At 41.9% G+C, this 24,260-nt stretch overlaps 1 protein-coding gene and 1 long non-coding RNA gene across 2 annotated transcripts in view; one reads left to right on the top strand and one right to left on the bottom strand.

Annotated features, from left to right (window-relative positions):
- The window catches only part of rhbdf1b (rhomboid 5 homolog 1b), a 67,809-nt gene extending 46,534 nt beyond the window's left edge, over window positions 1-21,275 (top strand). Inside the window, exons 2-20 of the mRNA XM_083993688.1 lie at window positions 5,190-5,334; window positions 5,425-5,558; window positions 5,854-6,000; window positions 12,325-12,553; window positions 13,174-13,380; window positions 14,628-14,750; window positions 15,138-15,280; window positions 15,399-15,653; window positions 15,764-15,875; window positions 15,959-16,033; window positions 16,914-17,075; window positions 17,286-17,386; window positions 17,550-17,613; window positions 18,225-18,319; window positions 18,596-18,671; window positions 18,978-19,078; window positions 19,227-19,380; window positions 20,498-20,721; window positions 20,816-21,275. Of these exons, the coding sequence (XP_083849814.1) occupies window positions 5,218-5,334; window positions 5,425-5,558; window positions 5,854-6,000; window positions 12,325-12,553; window positions 13,174-13,380; window positions 14,628-14,750; window positions 15,138-15,280; window positions 15,399-15,653; window positions 15,764-15,875; window positions 15,959-16,033; window positions 16,914-17,075; window positions 17,286-17,386; window positions 17,550-17,613; window positions 18,225-18,319; window positions 18,596-18,671; window positions 18,978-19,078; window positions 19,227-19,380; window positions 20,498-20,721; window positions 20,816-21,011 (2,715 nt within the window). The 5' untranslated portion in view covers window positions 5,190-5,217 and the 3' untranslated portion in view covers window positions 21,012-21,275. The remainder of the gene's footprint in view (window positions 1-5,189; window positions 5,335-5,424; window positions 5,559-5,853; window positions 6,001-12,324; window positions 12,554-13,173; window positions 13,381-14,627; window positions 14,751-15,137; window positions 15,281-15,398; window positions 15,654-15,763; window positions 15,876-15,958; window positions 16,034-16,913; window positions 17,076-17,285; window positions 17,387-17,549; window positions 17,614-18,224; window positions 18,320-18,595; window positions 18,672-18,977; window positions 19,079-19,226; window positions 19,381-20,497; window positions 20,722-20,815) is intronic.
- On the bottom strand, window positions 17,498-21,318 carry LOC311002340. The gene is made up of 3 exons (XR_014596238.1): window positions 21,271-21,318; window positions 18,206-18,298; window positions 17,498-17,590 (listed from the first exon to the last, which is right to left on the bottom strand). It is a non-coding gene; the product is annotated as an uncharacterized lncRNA (long non-coding RNA).
- Window positions 21,319-24,260: the final 2,942 nt, after the last annotated feature.

Here is a 24,260-nt window from a genome sequence, read left to right as displayed (position 1 = left end):
CAGCTGCTGTTTAATTACCTGCTAATCAACAACCTGTGGTCTGTGCCACTGCTACATACAAAAACAAGAAACACAACCAAAAGAAAAGACCCTGTTGCAGACAGCTTCAACTCTGGCCTGTGTCCCTTTGTCAGCACTGCAGAGGCTTCTATGGTGCAATCAGTCAGCTCGCTAGTGACCAGCAGAGTGATGCTCAGGTTGTGAGTTTGAGCCTTGTTGTGAGTGTATTGTTCGCTTGCCCAGATTGTGATTCAATAAGTGACACATTGCTACTTTTGTGGCAGATGTTTAATCAGTTCATTCTATTTCTTTCTTTTCACCCACCTCAGCAAATCAAAAGGATCAGAAGGATTCATAGTGAGCAGATAAAAGACATTTCACTGTATAGCGCAAACATAGATCTTAAGGCACAGGACTGAGTGAGTTGTACAGACCTTATGATATCATGGAAATAATGCAGAGTGGAAAAGAGAGGTAGGGGAGAGAGGTTAAAAAGCTTAACGTATCTTAGAAGCCTTCAAAAGGATTCTGAATATAACAACCATCACAACCATACAAAAGAAGAAGAAAGCATGTTCCTGCATAAATGGCATGATTTCTTTTCACCTACCTCAGCAAATCAAATGGTCCAGAAGGATTCATAGTGAGCAGATAAAAGACATTTCACTTCACATTTACTTGTATAGCACAAACATCTTAAGGCACTACACTGAGTGAGCTGTACGGACCTTATGGTGTCATGGAGATAAGGCACAGAGGGAAAGAGAGGACGTGTAGGGAAGGGAGGTTACTTAAAAATCTTCAACAAGTTGTATATACCACACCCAATGGCAACAATGGAGCAGACACATGAAACTATGTTCCGACATGTATGATCCTTCTTTGCACATTGAGCTTTGATGTGAGTCTGCACAGACTGCACAATTTCTGAATCGAAGTCTGGGTCGTGTGAGAAAATTTGAGTCTCCAGCAGTCGCCCATCACGGAACTTCTTCTTTAATTCGCTCACAACAGCTTCGCAGATCTTGTTGATGTATTTCATGTCAGGGGAGACGCCCTCTGTGTTCCTGAGACCCTCCATCGTCAGGTTCACCAGGTGCTTTATGTAGGTGACCCTGTTCTCCTGGCTCTGGTCCTCGCGAACACGGCACTCAGTCAGTATCTTCTCCATCAGCAGGGTGACGAACGATCTCAGCTCCCCCAGAGGTTCAGTACTCATGTTGAAGTTCTCCACGACTGCAGATCTTTTGAGGAGCGAGTGTTCAACATGAAAAAAGATACAAAAATATATATAAGAATGTGGAAGAGAGGCACAATGACTGAAGAAATCCACCAGGGTTATATTATGTACATGTGTTACCTGCTGCCTTGTTCCAGCCTGGCTTGATCCAACTTTTTATTGACCCACTGCCCTGTTCAGCCTCCTTCAGCTCTCTCTCCTTCTCTTTTTCACTCTGGGTTGATGTCAGTGCAGAAGTCCGTCCAAGATCTAAGTTTACTGCTGTAAGTTAACTGTTACACAGTGATGCTCGATGGGAAGAGCAACGAGGAATAGATGCTGCTGCAAGTCAGTTAAACATAAAAATGAGACGTGCACTGACCACAGAAAGTCATCACAAAACAACAGCCTGTGGTCTGTCCCACTGCTACCACATGTGCATACAAGAACGAGAAACACAACCAAAAGGAAATAACCTGTTGCAGACAGCTTCAACTCTGACATGTGTCCCTTTGTCAGCACTGCAGAGGCTCTAATGGTGCTAACTGTCAGCTCGCTGTACTCACAGTATCAGACAGTAAACAGCAGAGAGGCCACACTAAAACTATAGCAGTGATCATTCAATGATGATGAGAAAATGCATTGACCACCAAAATTATTTTCTACTGGGTGGAATCGTACCCAGGCTGCTCTATACTGTAGTTCCTGATTATAGGGGGCTGCTCTACCAAGTGAGCTATACGCTGCCCTTATGCCACCATATTACTGTTTTTTCAGTCTTTCAGAGCTGGCCGGCCGTAAACCAGCCAACCCACTTTTTTTTTTATTGTGGCAACATCAACACGGCTGCATCTTCACGCAATCGCCTTGGCCGCATCATACTGTATGCGGCCGTTGTGGCATTTGCCTGTATTGCTCTATGGCGAGTCTGTCACTGTTTGTATTGTTTACTCTCTCAGATTGTGATTTCCATGACTGACACACTGCTACTGTTGTGGCAGGTGATTAATCAGTTAATTGTGTGTGTCTTTTCACCTACCTCAGCAGATCAAATGGTCTAGAAAGATTCACAGTGAGCAGGTAAAAGACATTTCACTTCACATTTATTTGTAGAATACAAACATGTGCAGTTCAACATTTTGGAAAATTGGCCCATTGCCATAATCCCTAGCAGTGGGTTCGTTACCTTTAATTGTCGGTGCAAGCTATTTTTAGAACGGCGGAGCAGAGCCGTGAGCTGCTAAGAGCTACGCTACGGAGGCTAATGGGATTTCTTGGTTTCCCTCATCAAACTCATCAAATACACAATCCAACAACTCCAAAACGCTCTGGTGGACAAGTTGTGACCTGTACATTCACCACGCGGTGAGATAATAACAGAACGTTACGAGACAGAGTTGTTTTCCAGGTAAATTCATGCAAAACCGCTGATACGCATTCCCGTTGGGAGCAACTCTGTCTCGTAACGTTGCGTTATCTCATAGCGTGGTGAATGTGCAGGCAGACAGGAAAAGAGAGGACGCGTAGGGGAGAGAGGTTACTTCGAAACCTTCAACAATTTGTATATAGAAACCCCGAAGGCAGCGATGAAGACAACAAACGTAAGCATGATCCTGCATGTGTGATCCTTCTTTGCAAACTGAGCTTTGATGTGAGCCTGCACAGACTGCACAATGACTGCATCGAAGTCTGGGTCGTGTGGGAAAATTTGAGTCTCCAGCTGCTGCCCATCACAGAATTTCTTCTTTAGTTCGCTAACAACAGCTTTGTAGATCTTGTTGATGTCTTTCATGGACAGGTCAGGGGAGATGCCCTCTGTGTCCCTGAGACCCTCCATCGTCAGGTTCACCAGGTGCTTTATGTAAGTGACCCTGTCCTCCTGGCTCTGGTCCTCGAGAACACGGCACTTAGTCAGTATCTTCTCCATCAGCAGGGTGACGAACAATCGCAGCTCCTCCAGAGATTCTGTACTCATGTTGAAGTTCTCATTGCCTGCAGACCTTTTGAGGAGCGAGTGTTCAACAAAAGATACAAAAAATATATGAAAATGTGGAAGAGAGGGACAATGACTGAAGAAATCCACCATTATGTATGTGTTACCTGTTGTCTTGTTCCATCCTGGCTTGATCCAGCTTTTTATTGACCCACTGCCCTGTTCAGCCTCCTTCAGCTGTTACACAGTGATGATCGATGGGAAGAGCAAAGAGGAATAGATGCTGCTGCCAGTCAGTGAAACATAGAAGCGGGATGTGTACTCACACCCACCGAAAGCCCTCACCGAGCGCATCCGGATGATGATTTGATTTTCCTGCTAATCATCAGCCTGTGGTCTGTTCCACTGCTACCACATACAGAAACAAGAAACAAACAAATTACAACAACAACATACCTTGTTGCTGGCAGCGTCAAGTCTGGCCTGTGTCCAGAATTTTCTATCCATTTTTGGATAGTGAAGTGAAGGCAAAAGCCTGTTAACCAGTTAATAATCCATCTGAAATCACAACTCTTGTCTTTCTTTCATCTGTTTGCGTGATTTTATAAGACAATGTTGCAGCCAAAACTATTTCTATAGAAAAGTTAAAGCAGGATTTCAATATAGCATCATTGACATTCATTCTTTTGACATGGTCTGTTTTATAAAGGGACAGAATGATGTTCAGAAAAATTGTTTCATATATATTTATTGACCTTCAAGCGTTGAACATGGTGACCTGCATTATTTGGCACCAATGACGACTAGTTTACTGTTTAGTATAGAAATTTTATCTGATTTGGTGCCAAAAAGACCCACTGAATAAATTGCAGAATTGTGCATAGTTAAAAACTTTACAAAGTATACAAAAGACCAAATAAAAAAGTTGACATTTCAAGACAGCAATCAAGGCAATCAAAAAAAAAAAAAAAAGGAAAGATGTTGCATTCATTCCCATACAGAAAAACTAACAGGAAAACCCCTTTCACTCTCCAAGTACCATAAACCCTTTCCCCATAATCCCAGCACACAGCAGGATGAGTGGAGGCTGTGGCTTTCTATTGTGTGGCTTTCCCTCTGTTTGACAGACTCTGTATGTTAATCAGCGGCCTGCTGCACTCAGACCACATGCTTGTGTGAGAAGTCTGTTTAAAGAGGTTGGGACACACTGGGAGTGAGGGACAGCATCCTGTCTGTCTCTCCTCATGTGACAGTTCTGCTGTCTCCTGAGTGGTGCAGGACGGACTCACACCGTCGAGGGTCCTGGCTCCATCTTGTGGTGCTGAGGCACAGCTGCTGCTGACCCTCCACAACACAGCCTGACTGTCAGCACTGCAGAGGCTCCAGTGGCGCAATCGGTCAGCGCGCGGTACTTATAAGACAGTAACCAGCAGAGTGATGCCGAGGTTGTGAGTTCGAGCCTCACCTGGAGCAGTCAAGTTTTAATCTAAGATGTGAATTTGAGAAAACATTGTCACGTAGGAAATGTTCAATCTGTGAGATTTATCATATAATCAGTTCAAACAGTCTGTTGTTGATCAGGGAGTGAACACACTGCAGTGTCTCTTACACACAATGAAGTTGAATTTGTTTTCACTTTTCTTATAGTTGTACTCAAATGTGCAGATGCAGCATCTGGATGTTTTTATTCAACAAATGAACCATTGTTCTGAAGAATAAAATTAAAAAATAATTGTGGCTTTTTCCAAATCAAAATAATCCATTATCACAGCTCATTAAATTATCTGGACTTTTGCAGTGAATGTATTGTGGCGTGTCAGCTCAGCACCACCGGGAGCCGTGGATTACTGTCGCTCATTATCTGTGCACATTCTGTCTGTAATTACTAAGCAAAGCTGCTCAGTTTTGGGTTTTTTTGGCTTTTGGATTAATTTGACAGTTGTAAATTTTTGCCGTTTTTTGTGTCTGAACATATTCCCACTGTGTGAATTGTCGCACAAAGCTTAGCTAACTCCTCTGTTTGCGTGTGTTGTCCAGCTGGCAGGTGTAGGGAGAGGCGGCGAGGATGGATGAGGCGGGGAGCAAAACCAGCAGTCTGCAGAGGAAGAAGCCACCATGGCTCAAACTGGACATCCCAACCATCCAGCTGACGCCGGACGAGTCGCCGCCGACACACACCCAGGTAAAAAATACAAATCTGAAAACTCGACCCGGGTACTGAGTGTGTGTGTGTTTGTGTGTGCATCATCATCCTCTGCTGTGTGTGTTGCAGCCAGTGAAGCGCCTGCGCAGCGTCAGCATGCCAGGGGAAAACCCTCAGACCTGCATCGCTGCCATGGAAACTTCAAACAACTACCTCAGACCTCCTCTGGAGAGACTTCCCTCCTTCACACAGTCTATCAAGAGGTCAGATACACACACACACACACACACACACACTTGAGATGTTCTCTTCTTTTCTCTACTGAGCTTTTCCAGCTGCTAATTTCCTGTGACGTCATGTGCACATCTGATCTTCTCACTAATTCTCTGCCTTAAATCTTTAACAAAACTAACTTTAAAGCTGTGGTCTCTTCTGATTTAACATAAATTAACAAAACTGTCTTTTCTTCTCTCTCTTTCCCCCCTTTTACCTATTTCTTTCACATCTGTTTCCCCACTGCCTCCCTGTCCTCTCCTTCCTGATGTGATGTGTGTGAAGTGAGAAAAGGGTGCGCTTCAAGCGCGTCAACACAGTTCCCCCAAAGGGCCAGAGGAGCCCCAGGAGGGTGACCACTGTTCGAAGGCGCTCCTGCATCCCCAAAATACTGACGCGACGGCGTTCATCTATACCCAAACAGATCATCAGGTACAGGAGAGATGGAGGACAGAGAGGGGGGGGTGGGTCTTTGAAGGTGTCTGAAGTTTCTGTCTGTGCTGTTGTTGAGGTATTAGACAGTGTTGGCTCAGATTATATCAAGGGCAGTGATGACAATACTAATAATACTATTGTTTGCCAGATCACACTGCCAGATCACTCCTTACATTTTTAAAAAACTTTTTGCACGTTACTTTTACAAAGTAATTTGTTATAGTTACTAGTCACTTTCCCCAAAAAGTAACTGAGTAAGTAACTGAATTACTACATTATAAAAGTAACTAATTACCAGGAAAAGTTATTCTTCTTCTTCAAAACATCACTTCTTGAGTCAAATAACGGTGAGTAATGGCACATTTTATTGTCAGTAACAGTAACGGCCTTATAACGGGGAAACAGTAACTTTTTTGATTACTTGTTACTGAAAAAAGTAGCGTAGTATATATATATATATATATGTGTGTGTGTGTGTGTGTGTGTGTACCGCGTGTGGCGGTTACCAGTACTGAAGTCAAACCCACTCACCTATAAAAGATGTGCTGGTGAAACGGTTAGCATTGTCGCCTGTGGTGTGGGAGACCTGGGTTCGACTCCCACTCAGGGCAGGCCAGACAACATTGGTCACATATGTATGTGTACGAGGATTCCCTATGCCCATAACTGAACAAAGGTCCACCTTGGTGGATAGCAAAAAGGACCTGAATAATGACTTCTTATTTGCCAGGTATCTTGAATCAAATTGTAATGTTACTCCATAACTGCTGGGTAAACAGGCAACTTTTCAGCTCTGCAAGTGCCATATCAGCTTCAAAGGTAACCGGTTATTCACAGCTTAATCTCCCCCTGGGTGGCCTGACAAATTCTGCAAGTGCAGGTCTAAAGCAAACAATGTGCTGTCAGGTATTTTCAGCACAAATAAAGTCGGGCTCTGTTGCAGAAAATAGGTCCAATGAGTTATTTGATGACTCCAGCAGAAACAGAACAAAGAAATGAACTATTGACACACAAGGCATGTTGAGGAAACTATTTTCTGGTGTTGCACCACCACCACACAGCAAGGAGTTACAGTATGATAAAGAACAAATTTGACTGATTTTTCCACATTGGTTTTGTCTCAACATTTACAGACTGGAATCAACCCAGCGCTGTGAGTCTTTTTGTGCCTTTGTGCCGTGACGCTTTGAGGAGAGCACATAAGTGGTGTATCGGTGTCAGTCCAGGTGACACACAGCACCACATGGTTTGAGGCAGACAAAATAATACAATTACTCACCGGGGACTGTGTGTGCCTCACAGAGCATGAGGGCCACATCAAAGCGGCCCCTCCCACCGCCTTAAATTGAATGTAAGCGTTCAAACACGGAGCTGAGACTAAAACCTAGAAAACTCTCTCCTCAAAGGAGCGTCTTAACGTCTTAACTTTATCATGCTTTGGTTTACTGGCCAGGTATTAGTGTGTGTGTGAGAGACGGGGGATTAATTCGTTTGATGTTTGTGAGAGAATTAATGGGATTGAGGAGAAGTTTGTTTGTGTGTGTGTGTGTGTACTTGAGTTGTTGGGGGTTAGCTGAGGTACTTGAAGGAGGTTATAAATGCAGGATAAATCTTTCTCTATTCAAACAAAAGTGTTTGTCTGTGTGTGATTTGCTACACACTACTGGCTTGTAGGGTAACAGGGAGGGCGCCCTGGGGTTTGTTGATCTGGAGGACAACGGGAAAGATTTGCATGAGTCATTTTTCATGTCAAGGAGCCATTCATCTTGAAATCCTTTTAACTGCTGACACGAACGTCTTCCATACAAAGCAAGGTGCGGTTCACACTACGGGCTATGATTTGAAGAGGTTGAACATACTCCTCCTGGTAGTCCTTCTCCATTGTATGTGTGTGTGTGTGTGTGTGTGTGTGTCATGTTTAGGCATGTCCCAGTGCCCTTCCTCCATCTCTCCTCCCTCCTAATGTGTATGATGTTCTATCTCTCTTCTTTCCCTCCTTCTAATCTCCCATTTCCTGTGGAGTGCTGGTATGTTAGAGGGAGAACTGGTGTTTACACACACTCCTGCACAACAAGGCAGATAGAGAGAGAAAGAGAGAGAGAAAGGAGAGAGAGAGAGAGAGAAGGACCTCATTGATGGTGATCGTTGGGGGAGAATATTCAGTTTGACAAGGACCAGAGCTGCTGTCGTCTTTGCCCAGTAGGTCACATCCTTTTATGCAACGTCTTCTTGAGGATGGATACCGGGAGGCCTGCCAGACCCTGACACATTCACACACTCTCTCACACATACACAGTCATATGGAAACTTCTGTTTCTGTTGTGTGTTTGGGACCCAAGGTCAGAAAATATGAGATCCTCCCACTCCCTGTGCGCTGAATGACTGGGTCCAGCCGGCGGACGTCCCTTCCGTGGATCTCTTTACATCGGGGGCCACTCGCCGTCCGAAGGAGGATATCTTTGCCTGCCTTTTTTTATTAACCGGCCGCTCACGGACAGAGCAGCAGGACAGGGATCTTACACAGGGTCTGCACATGTGGTGTTCATCCTTTCTTTGCGTAACGGCGAAGGTACCGCTGGCCTGGATTTCAGGAAATCCCCTTATGGAACATTGTATGTGTGATCTGCGGAGGATCGGTTTGCGTCCAGCGGATCAGGGTGTAATACTGGTCAGGGGGGAAACGGGGACAGTATGTTAGTGATGCTGGTGGTGATGGAGGCGACGTGGCTCCACAGTCCCACTCCCCCTCAGGTATGACCCAGACCCTGAACCCCTCCTGGAGCTCTGTGGACAGGTGAGTGTGCTGAAACAGAAGCAGAAAATACTCATCAAAAATGTTTGTGACATGTGACACGTTGGCCAATGAATGGAAATAGTGAATAAAACCCTTGTGGAAGTGTGAAAGGATCAAGGTTATTCAAAACTCAATTCAAAAGTATGTAAAGCTCAATAGCACTCCCATTTTCTTTATGGTAAATATGACACTACAACCTTGATGTGGTTATGTTAGATAATACAAGATAGAAACACTTAGCCTGACTATGTCTTTCTTTGGTAGATTACAAGAAATATATGTAAACTAATGATCTTTATTAGTGCTAGTTGTTGAATTTTGTTTCCCTCAGGTAGAGACAGGCTCATTATTTTTGCTCCATTTCCAGTCTCTGTGCTAAACTAATAAGCTGCTGTTGAAAACAGTCCAGTCCAGCCTTTAAAACCTCATCCAAGGCAAGAGAGATAATGATATTAGCAGCAATCTGTACTTAGATGTCAAAAATAGTGCAAAAACTGCTGTAAAACACCATCTATGTTTTATTGTACATTATATGGAATATGAGTTTTATGTGTTACCATCCAAACAGCATTTTAAGGCTGTATCTGCTTTAACATATCAATGCTGTTGACAGTGTAACTGATAAACTGTGTATTATAAAAGCTAATTCTAATTTTTGAGTGAAATATCTGAAACAGCGAAATAATCAGGAACAGTGGAGTAATAATTATGCTGTAAACATATTTGTCTTATTGTATACATTTGTAAACATCCATAGTTCTGCTCCACTAAAATCTTGAAATACATGTTTACACCAATGACAGCAGGACTGCTCTTGTTTTTCACCTGAGATTTTTGAGTAGTTTGGCATGTGTTAATGAGTAAATAATACTAATATTGGGCCAAAGTTACTGGAATATGTAATTTCATGACCATTTTGATTTTTAATGGTCATCTTTATTGTGCCACAGTAGACATTTTGTCTTTTCATGACACAAAAACTAAATTTAAACATAAATCAAGACATTTTACACCTTTATTTTAGGACAGGGAAGAAGTCAGTATAAGTCAGTACAGTATGAATGCTAACAAATGCTAGTTGATCATGTTGAATTGTTTTTACTTACTATTACTAATTCATTTGTTGTCAATAAATGGCAGTTGGGTAAACTGATGCACAGTATCGGCCCAGCCTTATGGAGCGGAAGGTGCAGTAGTGAAGGAACAATCAAATCTGCTCTTTTAATGATCCATCCATTCAGCAAACTCAATACCTATTAAACATGCCCACATTTATCTTCTCTACTTTCTTTCATCAGTTTGCTCAGTGGGATTTGCCCCTTGGTCTTTTCTCACAGATGAAATGTCTAAGACTGTAATTACAGGTGATTGCTGCTATGTGTGAACCAGCCTTATCTCTGAGATATAGTGGGTAGTTCATGTGGTTAAACAAGGCTTTCATCTTTAATGTGTGATGGATTTATGTTGTCATGAATGTTTTATTGAGATGTGTGGGTGAAAATGACACATGCTTGTTGGTACACGTGCGGACAGACAAATAGCTGCTTATCTAAACAAACTCAAACAACTGTCATCCTGTCTGAAATGGGCCTATTAACAAAGTGGCCACATCACATTTTACCATCAGTATTTTTTCCTCCTCCTCCTGGCTCTACCCTTCCTCCTCTATGATTGCATCTCCTCCTCCTCCTTCTCCTCCTCCTCCTCAGAGAGGCCCAGTTTGACCCCCATGTGTTTCTGTTTTCCCAAACCTGTGTCTTCTCTCTAAGAGATTCCTCTTCCTCCTACAACAATCAGGTCCACGCCGCCCCTTGCCTGCCCTTGTGCAGCCTTAAAAGGCTTCCCCAGCTGGCGTCTTTCTTGATGATGAGGGCTGAGTGTTTATTACTGAGTGTCCTGCTCTCCAAACAGTTTCCCCAGCGTGGCCTCCCCCCTCCTGATCGGTTGACACAGCCTGGCACGCAGGCACTGTTAGTGGAAGGGGGGAAAAAAAAGGACCGAGATGCACAGAGGGAATGCATATTTATTGAGTTTAAATGCAAAACACAGACAGACCGGTCATGTCAGGTAATCCACTGCAGGACAACATCTGCTTCTTCGCCGCTGACTGAACATAGAGCAGTAGGCCGCGTTACGAAACAAGACGGCGTTTTTCATCCAGGCCCTCTAAGCTGGGCCGACTGTCCACACAAACACGCACGCACACACAGAGAAAGATAAAGAGAGGAGAGAGAAAAAAAAATACTTGAGGGGAGCTGAATTCATGGGGATTTCTTTCAAATGTTTTCATCTGTCAGCTGGGTTGCAGATCCTGACCCATATCCCATCCTGATTCTTCATTATCGCATCGCTTTATCTTCATCTGGAAGGCAGATCTGTGCTATTGAAGTAAATCTAGTTTTGTATATTGTCTTTGTGTTGTGGCCAAAGGTATTTTGTTTCTATTCACCCCACATGCCCTCTTTCTTTTTTACACATGGAACTCAAACTCACAGGTTTTGAATATATATTTCGGTGTGCTGTTTAGCATTAAAGGTGCCAGTTCACAAAGGTTTTCAATATTGAGAAAACCTGTGGAACCAGATGTCTCTTTAGATGCAAGGTTCTCTTCATCCGTGCACACAAGGAGGCAATCAGCAAATGACCCAATTTACCAATCAACTAATCCCCAACAACCAGCTGTAGGCTAGTGAATCAACTAATCACCATATTGTTCCTCTGATGAGGAATGATGTATGTTTTAATCTGTCTATTAATCCAAATATTCAGATGAAGGCTAAAGCTAATTGTATACAAAAAATTTCTTGGATAGTTGACATGTAGGTTTGGCTTGGCCGAGTGTCCTTTCAGAATTAAAAATACTTACATACTTAGCTTTTATTCTTTAATAGGTAGACTACCTACAAAAGAAACAGTAGGCCAACACAATAGTAGGCTATTAGTGGTGCTTAGCTAAGTAATCATGCTAAACTAAAACCAAAATCCTTCTAGGCTAGATACAATATAGAACATCTTTGCGAAAACTAACATTTTATCAGCATGTTAGTAGGCTATTAGCAGGTTATTAGCTAGTTAGCATATAGCTCAATGCACTGTTACTCCCTTATAATGCATTAAATAAATGTCAGCAACACTGGAACAACAGGGAAATCAATTATTTCTATTATTTTATTAAAGTTAGCTGTTTTTGTTATCTTGCATGCTTGTGTGAAAACAGACTATCACTATGATAGAATTAGCTGATCTCACTGGTATTATTTGTGAATATTGGACAGGTTTTTTGTGAACTGGTGGTGCTTTTGCCATTTAGCCATTATGACAACATTTTGTTTATGTGACCGACCGTTGTACTTGAGGAGATAAGTGGAGTCTCACCGAGCCAGCTGCATTGCTGTTGATACTCAAATCAAAAATAATACTTTCATAACATTAAATGACAACTTAACCTGTTTACCTGGATTTATTTCTGTCACAAACAAACACATCAGAATATGAAGATTACTAACCAGAGTGTGTCGTCCTTTCAGAGGTACGGCTGACTGGTTCGGGGTGAGCAAGGACAGCGACAGCACCCAGCGATGGAGGAGGAAGAGCCTGCAGCACTGCAGCCATCTGTATGGGGGTCTGAAGGCTCAGGTGATGAGGGAAATGGAGCTCCACAGCCAGGACAACCTCTCCCTTGCCAGCACTGAGACCCCTCCTCCCCTCTACCTCCCACCCCACCACCCCAGTCACCACCACTATGGCATGCAGAGGGTAGGCTAGCGCCAGGGGCACTTTGCAGGGATCAAGGAACAAATGGGGCAGCTACTCACTTCTTCCAACTTTACTTCCCTTCCTCTACTTTTTCCCTCACTTTCTCCTTCACACATTACATTTATGGTGCTTGCTTGGTCAGCTTGCCAATAGTTTGATTGATGGGTTTTGGATGGCTAATACAAGGAGCTGATGTTTTTGTTTTTGAATGTTTAATTTCAAAAAGCACACTATTACACACTATTATAAGGGCACTGTTGGTTTAGTACAATTTCTGCAATCTGATCAATAGATTACATTAAAATCAGCTCGTTGTATGACAGGTATGATATACCAGTCATGTCCAGTGCTGGACACCCTCACCAATCTGCATGTGTGATATCATAAAAATCATAAAATACCAGTTTCCTGTCACTAAAACCCACCAATTAATTAAAACAGCTTCTTTCCACTTGATATATCAGTCTACCCTCGTAGGCTATGTGTATTACTGTAATAGGTGCATCCCTGCTCGTCACTATTCTTTTGCTGTGTGATTGATGTTGTATGTGGCTTCTCTGATGAAGTACTGAGTGTGTTTGTCTGTGTGTGTGTGTGTGTGTGTGTGTGTGCGCGCGCAGATCGTAGACCCACTGGCCCGGGGTCGTGCCTTCCGAATGGTGGAAGAGGTAGACGGCTTCAGTGTCCCACAAACCCCCATCACGCCCGGCACCGCCTCCCTCTGCTCCTTTTCAAGCTCCCGCTCCGCCCTCAACCGGCTGCCGCGACGACGCAAACGGGAGTCTGTCGCTGTCATGAGTCTCAAGGCCGCAGCAGCACTTATGAAGGTGTTACTTTTTGTTTATATAGTGGAATTTATGTCGAACATCTCCCAATGACCCAAGTGCTCTCTTCGCTTCGCAAAAACCTGTGCTTCAGGCTCGTCTAAGCTGCTGCCAGCACCAGTGTTCATAAACTGAATTTGCATATTTCGTCTGCACATTACACAATGTAAATGTAAATTAGGAGCTCCTTTAACTCCATTACAGTCAAGTACTGTAGCAGTAAATTCAGTCTATAAGAGACTGTGATTGTTTTCTCTGAAAAGGAGATTGAGCTTAGGATATACAATGCTTTACATTTTAATGCTTTATAACTTTGAGTTTGCTCTGAGTTTCCATGCACAATCATAATGCACACATTAAGCTCCATTATTTGATTTTATGGAGAGATTCTTAGAAAAACTCCATTTGGTATTTTCTAACATGCTTCTGTTTTCAACACAGATGAATGGACGGGATTTATTTCTGAGTGTATCTACATTCCTGCTCCTGTATTCATGTGTGTGTGTGTGTGTTTGTAGGCATGTTATGTAAAACCTGAGCTCAGCTGTCGTGCTGTGGATTAAACTCTTACATATATGTTACATTAGTAGTATCTACTAGTGCGTGTGGAGGGGAGGGGAGTTTCCCTAGCAGATGGTCCATGATAATACACAGCGAATGCTCAGATATCTGCTGGATTGTGGTCTGAATATTAAGTAGAGGGGTAATCCAGTGACACACAGAGGTCACTGTATTTAGAAAGTGGCACGCACTGCTGGGAATTCCTCCAGATAAACTGCCAGGCTCAGGGTATACCCTGTGTTTTTGACTGTCTCTGTAAAAGCAGAGATAATAATGATGATGATAATAATGCTGAACACGTTGGTTTAATTTGCTACTGGCAGTAAAACCCTGTTTTCATAGCGGTCTCAGTGATAAACTACAGTATCTACAGTATGTGCAGATCTATTTGAAATGTTCAATCTGTGCGGTTTGGTTTTGTTTGTACTCTGCTGATTATGTTTGCTGGCTATGAGTAGGAAATCTGTGTCTTGTAAGCCCTTATAGGCTGGGCACCTTAACTGGTGTGAGACACATAAATAAATAAAAATCAGTTCAATTCATACAGTATATTATCTGTGTGCAAATTCATCACATCTCACCTTTTTATATCTGTTTTCTCAATTTTATTGTATTATATGAGAGTGATTTATTAGGGGGGAAAAAGTCATTATACGTCAGTTTGATACCTGTGTTTTTCTGTTTGCCAGGGCCGCACATTAGTCGATAGCACCACAGGGCGACACCGCAGACGGAGCTTCATGCCTCCTAGTTTCTTCGAAGACGAAACTGTAGACTTTCCTGATGAGCTGGACACGTCCTTCTTCACCAGAGTGAGCAGTGGACACCCATCCACAGCCTAACCTTTCATTATTCTTCACCTGCATTAACAAGATGAAACGCAAATAATTTGTTTTTTGCGGTTGTTTCTGTCAAAAAAATAATAATTGAGAGCTCAAGCTACAAAATAAGTAGGTTATACATTTATTGAATCACAGCTTGATCAAATTGTGTTTTTCACCAGAATCATTAAGCTCACATGCCAGCAAGCTTTTACTAAGTAAAACAAAGTGATCAAATGTTTACTGAAAGCACGCTATTGTGGTTTGAGCGTATATAATATAATGTGATGGGGTATTTACTCTTGCCATGTATTTGTACCCTGTATAAAACTGAATATATTCTTTGAATTTCTTCTTAACTTGTTGTCATCTCTGTAGGACGGCCTGCCTGATGAGTTGTCCACCTATGCGGACGATGTTTTTGAGACGCCATCAGAAGCTGCCCTCAAACCGCTGGACGAGAGCGAGCTCACAGGAAGTGCTCTGGATAGGAATGAACTGGAGAGGAGTCATCTCATGTTGTGGGTTTAGAGCATTTTTTACTGAATCTTCTCCTCTTCTGAAACAATGATTGAAACATTCTCCCTCTGACACATTGGTGTGCATTTCTTTCCTTCGCCTCTCTCATCCTCAACCCAGGCCTTTGGAACGAGGCTGGCGGAAGACAAAAGATGGCTCTGTGGCCCAACCTAAGGTCCGTCTGAAACAGGAGGTGGTGAGTGTCAACAGCACGCAGCAGCGGGGACAGAGGATCGTGGTTCCTGTCAAGAAGCTGTTTGCGAGAGAGAAGAGGCCGTACGGGCTGGGCATGGTCGGCCGTCTCACTAACAGGACGTACCGCAAGCGCATTGACAGCTTTGTCAAGAGGCAGATCGAGGACATGGACGATCACAGGTACAGTAGATTATTCTGTTGACTGTTCTCTGAGGTGAAATTAATTTAATATAGTTTTTCATCAATATTCCAGCAAATGGAGCCTTAAGTAGTTGTCCTCTCTTCCTCAGGCCTTTCTTCACCTACTGGATCACATTTGTCCATTTGCTCGTCACAATTCTGGCTGTGACTATCTACGGCATTGCCCCCGTGGGCTTCACACAACATGAAACTGTGGATTCGGTGAGTTTATAATCTGTGGCTCTGTTTGTGATTTGATGTAGAGTTTTTTTTTATGAATGAGTAAAACAAGTACCCTCTTTCAGGTGCTGAGGAACAAAGGAGTTTATGAAAATGTTAAGTTTGTACAACAACAAAATTTCTGGGTGGGGCCGAGCTCGGTAAGTATTTTCTATTTCACCATCTTCTACCTGTAATTGTGTTTTACTCAGTGTGATGGTTAAAACAGGAAAGCACCAATGTTGTAATCTATAATTGTTTAGCTAGCACAGCTAATTAAAAAATACATTAACACGTTAAACACGATCATCCTTTTGGGGAAAATATTTATATTTAAGACCCAAAAAATACATTTTTGAACTTGGATTTTTTTAGAAATAAAGTGTGACGCCAATTTCTATCGGAAAAAATTATCGCAACAAATCAAGATAAGGTGGAAATGCATAACAAAAAATGGGAAAACCGTACTTTTGAGTAAATGTATACTAAGTAGTTACTGTTCATTTAATTTTTAGTAGTTTCACATCCTTTTTTTGTTGTTGTTGTTTGTTCTTGTTGTTGTTTTGTTTTGTTTTGTTTTGTTTTATTTTTCTTGTGTGTGTTTTTGCTTTTCTGTCCTGTTTTGGTCATGTTTTGTTGTGTTGTTAGGTTTGCTCTGTCGTTTGTCTGTTTTTTTGGTCAGTGTATTGTCGGTTTATACATTGTGTATGCCTGTTTCCATTTTAAAAAATTAAAAAAATACATTAACTAATTAACTCTAAAGGTTAACACCAAAAATAATTCATAACAATTGAGATACTTAAAGCTCAACTAGTAATCAGTAAACAGTTGAAATGAGTCAGTTACATGTGATAGATAAATGATAATTAATAAAAGATAAATCAGTGGTAACAACTGCTGAAATAAATGATGAATTTAACTATAGTTGTAAACATTGTATGAACTGTAGAGTCACTATCTACATCTGGATAACTGGTGCTGGTGTTTGAGTGCATCTACTGGTCAAGATCCACAGCCTCATCTCCCTCCTCTCTGCTGCAGGAGGCTCTGATCCACCTGGGAGCCAAGTTTTCCCCCTGCATGCGTCAGGACGAAGAGATCCAGAAACTGATGCAGGAGAAGAGAGCGCGTGAGAGAGAGTCGGGCTGCTGCGTGAGGAACGATCGCTCCGGCTGCCTGCAGACTCTACAGGAGGAGTGTTCGGTCAGTGAGGCCAGAGTCACATGACCGATGTTACCTAGACATTACAGCCAGGAAATGATCATCAGACAACCTTGTTTTGTAAAATAAGCTATAATTCTTTAAAAACAAAAGCAAATAGCAAGTAAAAAACCACATACTGTAGAGAGCTTAATTGAAATAGACACTTATTTAAAACGTATTAAAACATTACTCTTTGTAATCTGATTACAGAGTACTCTGGCAGTGTGGGTGAAGTGGCCTCAGCACAGCAGTGCTCCCAATTTGAGTGGTCAACTACGCCAGTATGGTTCAGTCTGCCATCAGGACCCCAGGTAACACAACACCACTCTCCGTTTGTGAGATCCTTTTATTTTAACTACAGCATCTCTGCTGTGAGGACAGATGTCAGATCCTCTGTGTGTGTGTGGACTGTGTTTGTGTGTGGTTCCTCTTGATAGTCGACAGAAATCTTCATGTTTTGATCTTGATTTGTAGGATTTGCCTGGAGCCAGCCTCAGTTTCACCTCACGAGTGGCCTGATGACATCACCAAGTGGCCAGTGAGTATATTAGCATATTATAGATGTTAACAGCTGTCTCTGGTGGAAGTGGTCATCTCTAAGTTCAGTTGTGATCGCAGGACAAATTTGAGGTCCCATCACTTAGACCACAATCAAAAGTGTCTTTTCCTTTAGCAGTGTGAACACAAATGCACCCTGGCCTTATTAAAGGAGCAGTTACTCTACTGACGTCCTCTGGCAAGGTCTAATTAGTAAAGACACTTTCATAATGAACTGGGAATATTTTATTTTGAGTGTTTCAGTGACAGTGAATATGATTGATTTTATTGTAGAGCTGTTCACAGTGCATTGATTCTCTTAACAACTTCATGTCACTTCACACGTTAACACAAGCGCACACTGACAATGGATCCATCTGTTGATTGACTAAAAACAACAACGCATAACAAAGAATGTGGAGACACATTTCAAAGCCAGGTGTGAACAGTTGTACTGAGAACTGATCACCTGTGAACAGATCACCGCGGACACATGTTAAAGCAGGTCTGAACAGGGTCAGGTTTTTTCTCATTTCTCCTGGTGAAGCTCAGTCAACCTGTCATTCAGTTTAGATGAGATATTAAAAACTCACCTGTGGTTGTCATCTGTAGGTTTGTACAAAGTACAACTCTGGATACCACACCAACCTCCCCCACATAGACTGCACCATCACAGGCCGGCCCTGCTGCATTGGAACCAAAGGACGGTGAGGATCAGTGTTTGATCAGGAGTTTGATCATCCAATATAGATTTACTTTTATGCTGAAATATTAAAATATGGTGTTTTCACTACTCCTTCGATGTTTAGCCCAGAGTTCATACTGTGAAACGACACTGAAACCAAGATTAATGAGACTCACTGACTGAACAGTACTCATTTAAATAATAGAGAAAATCTGAAGCAGATTAAATTTTTTTGAATAATTATTTTCTGGATTTTCTTTTTGAGCTAATAAAGCTAATGATGTGTGTGATGTTGTAGATGTGAAATCACTTCCAGAGAATACTGTGACTTCATGCAAGGCTACTTCCACGAGGAGGCGACTCTCTGTTCACAGGTAGAAACAAAAAGGCCACACAACTATTTTTACTGTATTTATAACCTTTAATTTTCCACAACTTCATACAATAGTTGCTATGTTTCCTAATTCAAAAGGCTTTTTCACCTAGGGTATCTGTGAAATTGACTCCCAACCTGAAGGTCACTGCTGTATACAGCCTGTGTGCTGAGCGGTTGCAGCACTGGAATCGGTGTTTTGCCGTGATTTGACTTTGGATTGAATTCAATAGTCATTTCCTCCACAGGGTGGCAGTGGATCTACTGTCCTGACTGTTTTTCTCCTGACTTTATCTTCCTCCTCCAGGTGGCCTGTATGGATGATGTGTGTGGTTTGCTGCCTTTTCTCAACCCTGAAATCCCAGACCAGTTCTCCAGACTCTGGTTGTCACTCTTTCTTCATGCTGGGTGACTGAATTTCCCTCTTTCTTTAGACATGAAAGCACAACTGTTTTATGTTATATTGTTAAGATTCAAAAAGGGTAAAACATATATATATATATATCAGGTGGATTTGGGTCAACATTAAAATAACTGTGTCTCTCTGTGTCTGCAGGATCCTGCACTGCCTGGTGTCAGTGCTGTTCCAGATGACGGTGCTGAGGGACATAGAGAAGCTGGCTGGCTGGCTCAGGGTCTCAATCATCTACATGCTCAGTGGCATCACTGGCAACTTGGCCTCAGCCATCTTCCTGCCCTACAGAGCAGAGGTACAAAATCACCCTCAAAGCAAAACGATACACACAATACAGCATCATCTTGAACCTCAGTGGGTTCAATGTTCTGCATCTTTTTCATTTAAGTGCCTTGAAAAAACATCTGTTGTGATTTGGTGCCATATACAATATACATAAAATTGCCTGTATTTTTATTTTAATGTTAAATCATAAAGAATTCTGAAATTTGTGAAATAAGCTCATGAATTATTCAAAATGAGCACAACATTATGACGTTTGTTTTAATACTGCAATTGATTTCAATACTGCAGCCTACCAGGATAGCCAGGAGCAAGCCCATCTAGCTAGGTCAAATGAGTAAAAACAGATGTTAGTTAGTTCTCGACAACAACATCTTCTGCGTAATAAGTGCTGACTCGCTAAATGAATTGTTGATATTAGAAATAAATAGAGATGTGTAAATCTGTAAAATGAGAACTTTTGTTTATGTTTTCCTTTTTCATTATAACAATTTACATTTTCTGGGATTTTCTGTTTACCTTTGGCTGCAGGCAGCAGCGGTGATGTTCATTGAACTCATGCCTGTACAGATGTATTTATTTAAATGTCTCTAAAAATTTGCAACTGACTTTAGCTACTGAGTTCTTTTTTTTTTTTTTTACTTTTTTTTTAAAGAAGTTTTACAATATATATGGAAAAAAAGAGAAAAAAAGAACATAAAAAAAAGGACACAGATAGAGAAAATAAAATACACAGGGGGGAAATGAATTAATATGACGTGTACATTTTAAGAGATAGGGCTAGGTCCAGGTTTTAAAGACATTTACCCACAGTCTTTCCTTCATAACAAAACACAATCAATCACATTAGTAAATGCTAACTGTGTCCTGTTGTGATGAGGGACCACTTATTCCAGATGAGTTGTCCATTTCCTCCGGTATGTAGTGAATTTATCCATGCACAAGTTCAACGAGAAAGTCAGTTTTTCCATGTCATATAGCTACTACTGAGTTCTTAAAAATTAAAGTTCCTCTAAAGACTTTGTTTTTTTGATTAACTGAGCTACCTCGGACTTAGGTTTTATTTTTGCTTATCTCTCTGTGTCCCTGCGTTCCCCTTTCCCCCCTCTCTTTTCATCCCTCTCTCTCAGGTGGGTCCTGCAGGCAGCCAGTTTGGGATCCTGGCCTGTCTGTTTGTGGAGCTGTTTCAGAGCTGGCAGATCCTGGAGCGGCCGTGGTGGGCGTTTGCCAAGCTGCTGGGCATCTCTGTCTTCTTCTTCTCCTTTGGTTTGCTTCCATGGATTGACAACTTTGCCCACATCTGCGGCTTCATATCCGGATTATTCCTGTCCTTTGCCTTCCTGCCGTACATCAGGTAGGCGAAGAGAGGGATGTTTGTGCCTCTGAGATTTTTAACCTTTAACACCGTGAGATGAATAATGCTCACTTTTCTTCTTCTTCTTCCTCAGTTTCGGGCGCTCTGACATGTACCGTAAGCGGATCCAGATCTGTGTCTTCCTGCTGGTCTTCCTGGGTCTGTTCTCCGCCCTGGCCGTTCTCTTCTACGTCTACCCGGTCAAGTGTGAGTGGTGTGAGTACCTCACCTGCATCCCGATCACTGACAAGTTCTGTGAGAAGTACGACCTGAACGCTCACCTCCTCTGAACGTCAGCGTTTTAAAACGTCAGCTGGAAGCAGCACTGAAGTTTGACTGGTCACAACATTTCTAAATGTTGGACTTTGATGCAGCTGGAAAATGCACATTCAGCTGCAACGGGACGTTTGACTGAGCAGGAACATTTCTCCTGGATTATAGCATTTCAGGAGAGTTGTTTTTTGTGTGTGTGTGTGTGTTCCTATGATCATAAGGTACAACAATACTTCAACGAGCCTCCAGGTATAAGGGACTAAAAAAAATACTCACATGCACAGGAACAAAACTTGACTGAGAAGGACTAACGGTGGATTTCTGTGTGACTGATCTCTAGCTGGGCTAATCAGTGACCAGTCACACAGGGAGCAGAGTTACAAAGGCAACGACTTCCTGCCAAACCGGTTACCTCTCTTCTTACGTGACTTGACAGCACCCCCCGGTGGTTAAAGGGGGGTACTACTACAACCTGAGACGGCTGAGAAGAGTGTGGACTTTCTATTTGTACTTTTATACTGATGTCCAAACAGTTTTGTCCACGTACGTTGTCTTGGAGTTAAAACTCAACAACACATGAAAAAATTCAAACGTGCCTTAGACACAAGCACACACACAAACACACACACACATCTTTTGTGCCATCGGTTTGTGTCGACGGTTTCTGGCATCATGGGTCCTGTTCTTAGTAGGAAACTTCACAATTTGACAAAATCATGTAAAATATGTTTTCACGCAGCCTTTAATGCACTTCTGTCACAAATGAACTGTTTTTATATTCACCCTGTGTTCCCACTAGAGAACACAGCGATATGTTAATCTGCTGCATTGTGAATGGCTCTTACAGTCTCTTTTGTGTATGTTGTTTTTTTTTTTTATCCATAGTGGTTGCGTTTTAGCTACCTAACAATAAACACAACAGAACACTCACAATGGCTTGTTTTATTTTTATGCTTCCTTTTGAGTGAACTACCACAATGATAAACTTCAGCGTTCCAGTTGAGCTTTGAACTCACAACCTCTGCATCAGCGTGCACATGACACAACTCACTCAGCCATGGTGACACTGGAGTGTGAGAGCTGCATTCACCACATCAGAGTAGTTCAAGGAAATTCATTCAAAATACATTTTCACGGTCACCTCTGTCGACTGTGTATTACATAAAAGAAGTAGTATAACCATCACAATTTCTACTATGTATCCCACTTTTGTGTTGTAAATGAATGAAAAATATTTTGAGCAAGATTGGGTTTGATTTGTTCGAAATCCGATGAATGAGTCTGATTGTTCTGTGGCTTTTATCAAATCCTTCCTCACACAGTCCCATGACCCCATACTGACCCACAGATGAATCAGATGTCTAATATAAAATAACATAATAATCATTCATTTACACTTCATTAAATCCACACTGATTTGACAGACTGTGGTACGTCTGTTTACACATTTGACCTTCCTTATTAGTGTCTTGTTCTCTGCTTAATAAATCTGCTTCATTTGCTTAATGAAAGCAGTGATTATGTCAATTTAACAGTCAGTGTCAGTGACCCTGGTTGTCCTGCCCTGGGTACTGACACTGATCCTCTTCCTGTTGATTAAGAAAATTGATGTTTCATGTTCTCTCCCTGAAACTGGGACTTCACTTCAAAAAGTGAGAACAAAAACATGTTCTACTTTATCATTTAAAACAAGACGCCTTTTTAAAATTGTATTAATGTCGTAAAATGCATCAGTAAAAAACCATACCTATAAAATTAAAATATCTCTGAATATCTATAATATCTTATACTCTTGGATAGTTCAGGACGATGATGATAATATTACAGTTCATGCTTGTGATCATTGGAACAGACAAATAATTGCAGTATGTCCCACATAAAGTAAAATAACACCTGATTTATGATTTTGTGTTACAGTAATGTTGGGTAGACATAAAACTGGTGAGAGAACAAATGGTACGCCCCAGGAAATAGGATATGTGCCTCGGGAAAATGTGTAAATCAAATAAAAAACCTAAATGTTTTTAACAGACAGAGGTTTGTGGCCAGAGAGGCAGACAGATAAAAAAAAAGAAACAGATCTACAGCAGAAATGAACCCTCAGATACAGCGATTTCTACTGACCAGCTGCCTGATTGAATTAATCAGCCTCATTGTCCAGGACTATTGACATCTCCTCTTCATTGTTTACTAAGGTCACACAGCAAGCTCCAGTGGCGCAATCGGTCAGCGCGCGGTACTTATAAGACAGTAACCTGCAGAGTGATGCCGAGGTTGTGAGTTCGAGCCTCACCTGGAGCAGCCAGCTTTTACTGTGGTGGTTTGAAAAGAAAAGAAAAACCCACCCACACTGTGACCGACTGATGACCAGAGACAGCTATTGATCACACCACACATCTGAATGGCTTAACTCCAATAACAACAAAGACTACAGGCCTTGGCTGTCATTCAGTAGCTGCCATGAATAGCAAGTATAGGTCGATGTGTGTGTGTGTGTGTGTGTGTGTGTGTGTGTGAGCCTCTCAAAGCTATATCAAGATTGAATTTAAATCCTCTATAATCACATTACACTGACACCATTCACCATCTGCTGAAAAACACACACCATAAAGGTGTGTGGGTCAATAACTGAATAAGCTTTCTGTCATTATTATAATTCCCAGTGTGACATGGTGAATACATTACTCAAACAGCAGCAAACGCAGTGCATGAGAGGTTAGAGTGCATGCCATGAAGCTGCCATGAATGATCGCTGGTTCACTTCAGTCCCAGCCATTTTCTCTCCTGGCCTTCACCCTCCTAACTTATACAGCCATAAAAGCCACAAAAAAACCTAACTAACATGAAATATAACTAAAGAAAATAAAGGATAGCAGCATAAATGTTATATATATATTCTCCTTCATGCCTTACTCTTGGCATGTTCTCAGCATGTTGCAGCACCTGCTTCACGTATGTTTCACATGGAAATCTCACGTAGACCAAGAGACTTTCCATGTCCGACATTTTGACTTTTCAGTGCAGGGAGAGTTTCAGGTTGCTGACTCACTGCTATGGCGTATTCACCTTGTCGTATTGTTAATATCATCAGCTCCACCAGTCGTCTTTCTGCTGTGCAAAAAGTAGTATTGTTCAACCTAAAAGCAAAAGAGGTTTTGGCTGTGGCTGCAAACAGACCAAGCTGTTGAGAGGCACCATGGATAGTCGTACCAGTGCCAAGACTTCTAATCGTGTATTATCAAAGCTTACCTTGTACACTCCACACA

Source organism: Trachurus trachurus (genome assembly GCF_905171665.1).
Source record: "Trachurus trachurus genome assembly, chromosome: 19".
NCBI classification, from domain to species: domain Eukaryota; kingdom Metazoa; phylum Chordata; class Actinopteri; order Carangiformes; family Carangidae; genus Trachurus; species Trachurus trachurus.
The sequence above is the reverse complement of the archived record's forward strand: the minus strand, read 5'-3'. Positions and strand labels throughout refer to the sequence as shown.